Here is a 9,499-nt window from a genome sequence, read left to right on the forward strand (position 1 = left end):
CTCCACGTTCTCAGATTTGTGACTTGATCGAGGAGGCGTTATCGAGAAGAATCTTGTCAAAAGATCCTTTTCTTATCGCTGTCCTCGATTAAGAGGATTATAAAGTTTATAAGTTTCGAAGATCCATTTGAAACATAACAGTTGTCCCCTTTTACTGTTTCTAACTGCATTCTTGTTTGTGAATTTTTTTCTGCTCAAGTGATCACCTAATCTAGTGGAGTATTTCACCAAGAATGTCTTTATTATTGTTGAGTCAAAAGCTAAAAGCGATTCTCACGTTCTTCAAATATTTAGATAATGAGCGCTATTTCGACGATGGAAATTATTAAGATGGCGATATCACGTACCAATCTCCAAAAATTCATAGTGTTTTTTATACCTCGTCAGTGTTTTTAAAAATTATACGTATTTAGGCCAATAGTCGAAGATGATAAAGTCTATGGTAAAATTTGGATTGCAAAAAATTCAGTATTGATTAAGATAAATCATTTTTATACATTTTTATAGTAAAATAAGTGAAATAAATAATTTGTCGGATTTAATTTTAATTTCAGTCACTGCTAATGCTACCAGAAATGCTATAAATTTTTTGTATGGTGAATCGATAACGTTGGAAATTGCATAAAAGTAACAAGATGATTTTCTATCTTACAGTTTGTCTATGGGCGTAAAAATTGGAGCTAATACTGCGCCGTTAACTAGATTTGAATTAAAAAAGAATTAATTTTTTTACACATTTTTGTTTATACATTATTTTAGTGATTTGTGAAGTAGTTCATACTTATTTAATTCATATAACTTGTTCTATACTCACAAAATAATGTATGATCAATTAAATGTTTGGTAAAGATCTTACGGGTAACGGTTTAAATAACTTAAATTTCATTCAGTTTTAACAAATTTTTTATTTTTATATAACACTAAAAACAGTTAGAAATTATTTTTACAATTCTATTAGGTTTTGCATATTAAATAATATATTTATTTTTTATTTTTATTGTATCTATTTCAAGATTCAGGGTAAAATTATATTTATATTAACTTTTCAGTTCGACGTAAAGGTGTAGTTCCAATTAAATTTCTTTCGGTTATATTTATAATATATTTTATTGTGGATATAATTAACGTTTTATAATTATGGAAAAATCTATGGATGTATTTACATGGATTTATCAATTAGAATGTCCACCTACAATATTCAACGATTCAGTAAAACAAATGTTTGTATAAAATTTTATAAATGTATTTTTATTTACATATAATGCATCTTATAACTTTATTCTTGATCATGTATGATATTACTTAAATTATGATCATATACATATTTCAATTTTAAATTATCTATTATTTGTGATAGGTTGTACTCAGGCCTTGCTGGACTGATGTGGGATGATTTAGCTGAGGTTATATTTAGTGCTAAAGAAGCAAAAACAATAAGAAAAAATGTCTTATTATATCATTTAAAACAGAAAACATCTAATAAAGCTGTTCAATGTATGAAAAATTTATTAGAATTAAAATCAGAAAAAAATAATTTAAGGGATCAAATATCTAAGTTAGAGGAAGAATATGAACAACGAGATTTTAGAGTTAGGCAAAAAGGTATGTTATTAACAAAAATATGACAGAGAATATATATTTAACAAATATTTTTATTTAGTCCAAAAACTAAGAGATATTTCATCTAAGCGTTCTGTCATAAGAGCAAGAAGAGATTTACTTCAGATGAAATATGATCAAACTAATACACAACTTCATGATTGTAATAATATGAGATTAGTTTGTCAACATTTAATGCCACAAACTTGCAAAGATTTAGATCATAAAGTACTAATGGAAATGTCAGATGTAGTGACAAGTCTTTGGACCGGAGCAAATAAAAGACAAGTATGTATCTATATAACATTGAAGACAATGACAATTATATCTATATTATTTAGATTATATTTATAGGTGTGGGATATAGTATCAAGTAATCTTAGTCACATTGAAGTATCTACATTATGGCATTATTTATATCAAAGCTTAACTGAAGATCTGGATATATTAATTAAATCAGAAAATATGAAATCAGTGGAGCCAAATGGAAAACACATAAATATTGGTATTGCTAAAACATATGGACAGCATATTTCCATAGTCTCCAAACGATTATTATATAATGCAAGAACAAGTAATCATCAACAAAATGTTTTGGAATATATAGAAAAGATTGAGGTATGTTAAATATTAGTTAAATATAAAAAATTAAATATTAAATATTAACTTTGTTAATTTTAATTCTAATTTTAGACAGCTTCAAATAATTCTTCAGATATAAGTGAGTGGTTAGCATTAGCATTAGAAGTGCACAAATTAGAAAGTGAGCAAAGAAGTTTACAAAGAGAAATTGATAAAATTCGGGATGATTTATATGAAAGTAACACATTTGCATTTGATCTAACACAACTAGTTCTAGAAATTCAAAATACTAGTGCTGAAATTGTATGTTAACATTTTATAATTATTATAGTGTGTATATGTATACATGATTATTTTTGCATTAATTTTAAAATAATTCTAGGCAACATGTATACAAGATATACAGCAATCGTTAAACCTTTTGAAATCTGCACCAATGTTTCTCATGAAAACAGAAGAAAAAATAAATGCGGAGTTACAAAAAATAATAACAATGCGAAATGATGGTTATGACTGTACAATGTTAAAAAATGATTTATCTACTGAATTGGATATATTTCATAATGTTTTAGATCTTAATGCTTTAAAGAAAGTCATGTTAAAAGGAGAAATTGGAATTTACAGGTCAGACTTCTTCCATATTGTAAAAATTTATTACTTTCTATTTCTAAATCTAAAATAAAAATTGTAAATTGATTTGTATATTATGCAAATGTTTTAGGTATACAAAAAGTTGTTTCAGTGAAGCATCTGTTTCAATTACTAACTCCCAAATTTCAAATCTTGCATCATATTTTCCATTGATTCAAATTCCTATATATTCTTTAATAGAATGTTATAAAAATCTAATTTCAATGTTCATGTATAAAAAATTAGAATCCTTAGAAACTGAAGAATATCTAAATACATTTCATTTACCCCCAATAACATATGAGGAGAATAATTATAATACAGTGGAACTTTTGAAATTATCACAAAATATTAATACGCAAACGAGGACAGAAATTGATGAATTTAATGAAATCTTAAATGATTGGTAAGTATATCAATTACAATTAATATTTTGACTGTGGATGGCTATTAACGTTTGTATTATTACTAACAGGGTGAATCAACCGGTTCAAAAAGTAATGGAAGTTATTGAAAAAGCTGTAGATGGTGCAACTTTCCCAGAGTGGATTGAATTTTATGATTTATTATTATATAGGTTACAAAATCCTACATAGTTATGTGTATAAATGTATTTTATTTTTTATAATCCAAAATTTTTATGACATAGAACTACATATGTATAATAGAATAATTTATATATTTTGTTATTAAATTTTGTAACATTAAAAATATAGTTATTATTTACTGGGTTGGCAACTATGTGATTTTAAATAAGAAGGAAAATTCAAAATTTTTGATTAAAAATATAACTTTATTCAATTAGGTATTGTCTGTTTTTGTTGATGACCTTTTGCCATCTTTCAGGCAGTGTCATAATTCCATGTACATAAAACTTCTGATTTGTGCCAGCAAAAAACTGAATTAATTGTGATTTTACATCAGCATCATTAAAAATTTTACTATTTAAGGAGTTCTGCATGGAACGAAATAGGTAATCTGAAAGCGCAAGGTCAGGGCTATATGGTGGATGTGACAACACATCCCAACCTAGTTCCAATAATTTTTGGCAAGTCACCAAAGATGTGTGGAGCTTTGCATTATCATAATGGGCTACCTTTCTTGAACTGCATCTCTCAGTTTGGCGAGTTGTTGAACGTACATGTTTGAAATAATCGTTTGGTTTCTTGGTAAAAGTTCAAAGTACAGAATTCCTTTATAATCCCACCAAACTGACAGCATAATCTCCTTTTGGTGAATCTCAACTTTTGGTGTCGTCTGGGCTGATTGATCTTGCATCATCCACGATCTTTTCCAATTAATGTTGTTATAAACTACCCACTTTTCGTCGCCAGTAATCAGTCGTTTCAGAAATGGATCAATTTCGTTGCGTTTCAAAAGCGAATCGTAGATGCTAATGCGTTGCGTCAAATGAATTTTCTTAACCTGATGAGGGACCCATAAATCGAGTTTCTTGACATAGCCAAGCTGTCTTAAATTTTTTTTAATGCATGTATGAGATACATTGAGGTTCTCTGCAATCTCACGCGTTGTGCTATGACGATTTGAATCGATAATGGCCTTGATATGGGTTTCATCAACTTCAACTGGACGGCCAGACTGTTAGATAATGGCCTTGATATGGATCTCATCAATTTCAACTGGACGGCCAGATCGTTAAACATTTTTCAGTGAAAAATCATCAGAACGAAATTTGGCAAACCAATTTTGACACTGCTATTCTTTCAAGGTTTCATTCCCATATACGGCACGTAACTTCTTGTGTGCTTGCGATGCGTTCTTGCCTTTTCGGAAATAATACAATAAAATATGTCTGAAATGCACGTCTTGCTCTTTCATTTTTAAATTGGGGTAAAAACAAAACTAAATAACTAATCGATACAATTTTTTTACTAAATTAAAGGTGGAAGTCCAAACAACATAAACGCAATACAGGTTAGGTGCTTTGAACACGCTGACAAAACAAAAAAATGTGCTAAGACCACCTATTGACAAAATCCGCATACCACTTAATTGCCAAACCAAATTATCATAAAAAAACATATGAATCCTCTAACGTATGTATATACAGTCTGTTCAACGAGACGAGGCATTAAACTTAAAATTTGATTGCTACGACTGCAATAGCTGCCGACTAGTGATTAGTAACTAGCGTCGACAGAGTTTCACTAGTCGGCAGCCAATAATTGGAGTCACAACGTCATATTTTGTTTAAGTTTACTCTGGTCTCGTTGAATGGGCTATAGTATTCTAGTATTTATAGTGACTTTATCTATACTCATAATCATGGCGGGTTTTGTAAGTAGCGTATTTATAAGTTTAGTCTACAAGGATAAAAACTAAAAAGAATTATTTTGTATAATATACAAGCAATAATTATATCTCTGCACTTTTACGATTAAAGAATTTAATTTATTGTGGGATAAAATGCTGTCAGTTGTTCTGAAGTCTGTATTTGGTTATGATGATTTTAAAAGTGATATTCAGAAACAAGCAACCACTGCTGTTTATAAAGGTTGATGTCATTTATAAATAACAAATATGTGGAATTTACTTATTTTTTTATCGGCATTAAAATTTGTTGTTATTCTTAATATTTCTGAATAAATCAACTACAATAAATTAAACATTTTTAGCCAAACAAGATGTATTTGTGTGTATGCCAACTGGATCTGGGAAATCACTTTGTTTTCAATTGCCAGCTTTAATGAAAGAAGATAAAATCACAATTGTTTTTTCACCATTACTAGCTTTAATAAAGGTATATATATATATATATATATATATATATATGTTACAAATATGTATCATACATGAGCATCATATAGAAATGTAGAATATCCAAAAACAAACTGAATCTATCATATAATGTTTTCTTATTGTAGAATCAAGTTGACTTTTTAATAAGTAAGAAAGTTAATGCAAACTCATTGAATTCAAATACATCCACTAAAGAAAGAAATGCAATAATGAAAGATTTAGCATCTAATTCTCCAAAAATCAAATTATTATATGTTACTCCTGAAATGGGCGCACAGCAACATTTTCAAGTAAATGACTAATTTACAATTGTGATAGAATTTCCAATGGCTGTATGCATATTAATTGATTATTCAAATTACTTTTCTACAGGCCACAATAACAAGATTGAACAAAATAAAAGCATTATCTTATTTTGTTGTTGATGAAGCCCACTGTTTGAGTCAGTGGGGTCATGATTTTAGACCTAGTTATAGAGAATTAGGAAAATTTAAAAAATTATGTCCTAATATTCCCATAATTGCATTAACAGCTACTGCTGCAAAAGAGGTAAGTATGTATACTTTATAAACTTAAGGTATTTACAAAGGTTTAAAATTTAAATAGTGTGAAATATATTATTATAGGTGAAAGATGATATACTCCAATGCTTAAATATGAAAAACCCTGCCATATTCTCAGTTCCTGTATTTCGACCTAATCTTTATTATGATGTATGGTTTTTAGAAATATTAGATAAGCCATTTGAACATTTAAGAAATTTTGTTATAGAAGCTCTTGATTCTCAAGATAAATCCATTCCAAAAGTAAGTTATTGTGCATGATAAACTTATAATATATGTAACATATGTTAGGTAACATACATAAGTACATAATATGTAACATATATAACAAAATTAATTGCAGGCCAAAAAAAATTGTGGCATTATTTATTGTAGGAAAAAAGAAGCAACTGAAATAATTGCACATAAATTATCCAGTTCTGGTATACCTGCTCTAGCCTATCATGCAGGTAAATGTTATTATTATCCCTAATACTCATGAAACTAACAATGATAAAATAACTAGTAATATCTAATAATTATTTCTACAGGTTTAAAAAATCAAGAACGTAATGAGGTTCAAAATAAATGGACATCTGGTGAAGTACCTATTATTGCAGCAACATGTAGTTTTGGGATGGGTGTAGACAAGGGCTCTGTTAGGTAAATTATTTTATTTTATAGGAAGTGTATGTCACTTTTACTGACATTTGATAGTAATATTGTAATTTTATGTGCAGATTTGTAGTGCATTGGACAGTTCCTCAAAATATAGCAGCATATTACCAAGAATCTGGTAGAGCTGGCAGGGATGGTAAACCAGCATTTTGTAGGATTTATTTTAGTAATAAAGAATATTCAGCTATTGCATTTCTTATTAAAGAAGAAATCACGCGAAAAAAGTCTGAGCTTGTAAAATTAAATTGGAAAAATTTTGAAAAAACTGTTTCTTACTGTCTTGAAGCAAAGTAAGAATTATTATATTATCTATGAATATTCTCTTATATACAAAGATTTAAGTACGGTTTAATGGATTCTACAGATGTAGACATGCAGTGTTTTCTAAATATTTTGGAGATAATCCACCTCCATGCAAAGATAGGTGTGATGTATGTAAAAAGAAAGATGCTGTTCAAGAAAGAATATCAAAGTTTGAAATGTGTCAAACTAGATCACAATCTCAACCTAAGTCCAGTAGCAATTTAGATGGTATTGCTTTACCAAAGTATGATGTTGAGTAAGTAATATACTTTAAAATGTTACAGTTATATATATTTTTTACTAAATTATAATTATCTCAGTCTTAATTATTTTTATTTACAGTGAAAATGAATATGGAGGGAGATTAGACTCAAGGGAAAAATTATTAGCTGAAAGTAAACGGGAAACAAAAGAATTAATTGAAAAACAGTTTGCTATTCGGAGAAATAATAATAAAAGCGTCGAGGTAAATATATCTAAAGGGTAGACTTATATCTCTTTTATCGTTTTTCTTATCTGTATTTTTCCTACTTTAGTTAAAAAAACAAAATCGTGAAGATGCTAAACAATCTCATGTACGTGCACCTGAAAGTACTGATATAAAAATAAAAGGTTTAGCTGTGCAAATTCGTGAACATTTCTACAATCAATTGAGATCAGCCTTACTGGATAATTATGAAGCGGTTTTTCCTGAATCTAAAGGACAAATTCAAGAGACTGATATGCATGATTTAGCATATGATCTTGAATATAAAGAGTTATGCAGCAGTAAAATTGCAAATAAATATAAATTTGATATGTCTAAATTGGTATGTAATTTGGCATTTTATATAATTCATTCATACTTCATTCATGATGTTTAATAACTTGAGTTTTTGGTAAATACAGATTTCTTCGATACGGAAATGTACCAGTTCTAATACGTTACATGAACATTTACGCGATTTTAACGCAAAGAGTAAACAAAATAAGCGACTAGAATATTTTAATGAATATGATAAAGAAAGAAATAATAGTCATTTAGAACATGACACAGAAGATAAGTTAAGTAAACAAGCAAATAAAAATATTTTATGCCCTACATTTAAGACTGCTCTAGAACTAAAAAAAAGCGAAAAAATATTGGAAAACAAGCCTATTAATAAGAAAAATATATTCGAGGCAAGTATTTTACAAGACGATAATAAAGATATCAATATGATAGAATCAAAAGACAATGTTAGTAAAAATTGCTTCCCTTTTACTGAAGATGTGGTTGTTAAAAATAGTTATCTCACAAAAAAAGACAGTGAAAAAGCTATAACACAACATAAGACTACTGACTTTCAAGCATTAAGTGGTTTCACATGCGCTCGAAAGATTCACGAAGAAATGTTATTAAAGGATCACAAAAAGTCACGAAAATTTTCGAAAGAACCCGCAAAGGAAAGTCCCAAAACTAAAAAAGCATCTCCCGCAAGTAAATCAGTTTATGAGCAAATTTTGCAATCTACAAAATCAAATTCTGTTGTAGTTATAGAAGATAATGAGAGTAACGGTAGCACTAATATCGAGGTTGAAAAAGAATCAAAATGTCAAAATAAAAAGAAACGTAAAGATGTAAATTTATTTGAAAGTAACGTAAATACAAAATTGAATAAAAAGGTGAAGTTTGAAGAAAAAAGATGTTCTGCAATTAACGAGGAAAAGGTTACCAATACTGAAGACATTGAAATAAATGAAATCTTTAGCGATAAAAATAATAAAATTAATCATGAAAAAATTGAAACCAAAGACATTAAAGATAAAAGAATATTTACAACAATAGAAGATATAGAAAGAAAAGAAATGTCAGAACAGGAAAGCATAATAGTTGAACATGTAGAAATAAAAAAATGTTTGCAAGAGAAACGTGATAGAAAAGACCATTTAAAGCAATACACAGATAAAGATAAAAAGAAACTTGTACCTGCAGATAAAGCTACACAATTTAAAACTGTAAAAATTTTAAAATCATACTTAATGAAGTATTACCCATCTGAACGTATCCCTGATCGAACGGCATTTTCAAAAATATGTAGAGAAATGCATTATACTCTCCTTGGAAAAAAGATATTTGGTAATGTACAATTTTAAAAAGTTTTCATCTTTTTATGTTATTCAATTACTTTGAATTGACGGTAAATGTTTCAGATAAAGAGGGAATACAACAATTTGTTGCAAAATATATGACACAGAATTAATAGCCTTTGTCACAAGTGTCCATTTGAATATTATAAACAATTACACAAATTTTGTATATATACCTGTATAGATATGAAATCATAATTTGATTTAAGAAAAATTTTTTATTCATTATATATATTTATATCGGTATTGTACTTGTAAATTAAAACTCGAATTTCTTAAGTGTATCATTAAATGTA

The 9,499-nt window shown here is 28.2% G+C and overlaps 3 protein-coding genes across 6 annotated transcripts; 2 read left to right on the top strand and 1 right to left on the bottom strand.

Annotated features, from left to right (window-relative positions):
• Nucleotides 1–642: 642 nt before the first annotated feature.
• LOC100748110 lies at nucleotides 643–3,526 on the top strand. 3 transcript variants are annotated; one of them, XM_012392647.3, is made up of 9 exons: nucleotides 643–858; nucleotides 1,050–1,220; nucleotides 1,358–1,602; nucleotides 1,661–1,887; nucleotides 1,954–2,217; nucleotides 2,293–2,484; nucleotides 2,564–2,805; nucleotides 2,903–3,217; nucleotides 3,287–3,526. In XM_012392647.3, exons 2-9 carry the CDS (start codon nucleotides 1,138–1,140, stop codon nucleotides 3,405–3,407), a joined length of 1,689 nt encoding a protein of 562 aa, XP_012248070.1. In that variant the 5' UTR covers nucleotides 643–858; nucleotides 1,050–1,137; the 3' UTR covers nucleotides 3,408–3,526. The 3 variants fall into 3 exon arrangements, with proteins under 3 accessions (XP_012248070.1, XP_003494098.1, XP_033179972.1); XM_003494050.4 differs by having other exon boundaries at nucleotides 643–843; XM_033324081.1 differs by lacking the exons at nucleotides 643–858; nucleotides 1,050–1,220 and having other exon boundaries at nucleotides 1,437–1,602; nucleotides 1,690–1,887.
• Nucleotides 3,527–3,589: 63 nt separating this feature from the next.
• LOC117152404 (histone-lysine N-methyltransferase SETMAR-like) lies at nucleotides 3,590–4,413 on the bottom strand (the record flags this gene model as incomplete). The annotated part of the gene is made up of 1 exon (XM_033324082.1): nucleotides 3,590–4,413. A coding segment is annotated over one exon (510 nt), but the record flags the coding sequence as incomplete, so codon positions are not given.
• LOC100748349 (ATP-dependent DNA helicase Q5) lies at nucleotides 4,384–9,487 on the top strand. Of its 2 annotated transcripts, XM_003494052.4 has the most exons (13): nucleotides 4,384–5,326; nucleotides 5,448–5,572; nucleotides 5,697–5,861; nucleotides 5,944–6,120; nucleotides 6,198–6,377; nucleotides 6,478–6,583; nucleotides 6,665–6,776; nucleotides 6,854–7,081; nucleotides 7,156–7,350; nucleotides 7,437–7,560; nucleotides 7,631–7,903; nucleotides 7,983–9,192; nucleotides 9,267–9,487. In XM_003494052.4, the coding sequence occupies exons 1-13, from the start codon at nucleotides 5,239–5,241 to the stop codon at nucleotides 9,314–9,316; spliced, it is 3,033 nt and encodes a 1,010-aa protein (XP_003494100.1). In that variant the 5' UTR covers nucleotides 4,384–5,238; the 3' UTR covers nucleotides 9,317–9,487. The 2 variants fall into 2 exon arrangements, with proteins under 2 accessions (XP_003494100.1, XP_012248067.1); XM_012392644.3 differs by lacking the exons at nucleotides 4,384–5,326; nucleotides 5,448–5,572; nucleotides 5,697–5,861 and having other exon boundaries at nucleotides 5,999–6,120; nucleotides 6,178–6,377.
• The last annotated feature ends 12 nt before the right edge of the window (nucleotides 9,488–9,499 follow it).

This window comes from Bombus impatiens, unplaced genomic scaffold (genome assembly GCF_000188095.3).
Source record: "Bombus impatiens unplaced genomic scaffold, BIMP_2.2 scf_1461, whole genome shotgun sequence".
Classification (NCBI taxonomy): Eukaryota; Metazoa; Arthropoda; class Insecta; order Hymenoptera; family Apidae; genus Bombus; species Bombus impatiens.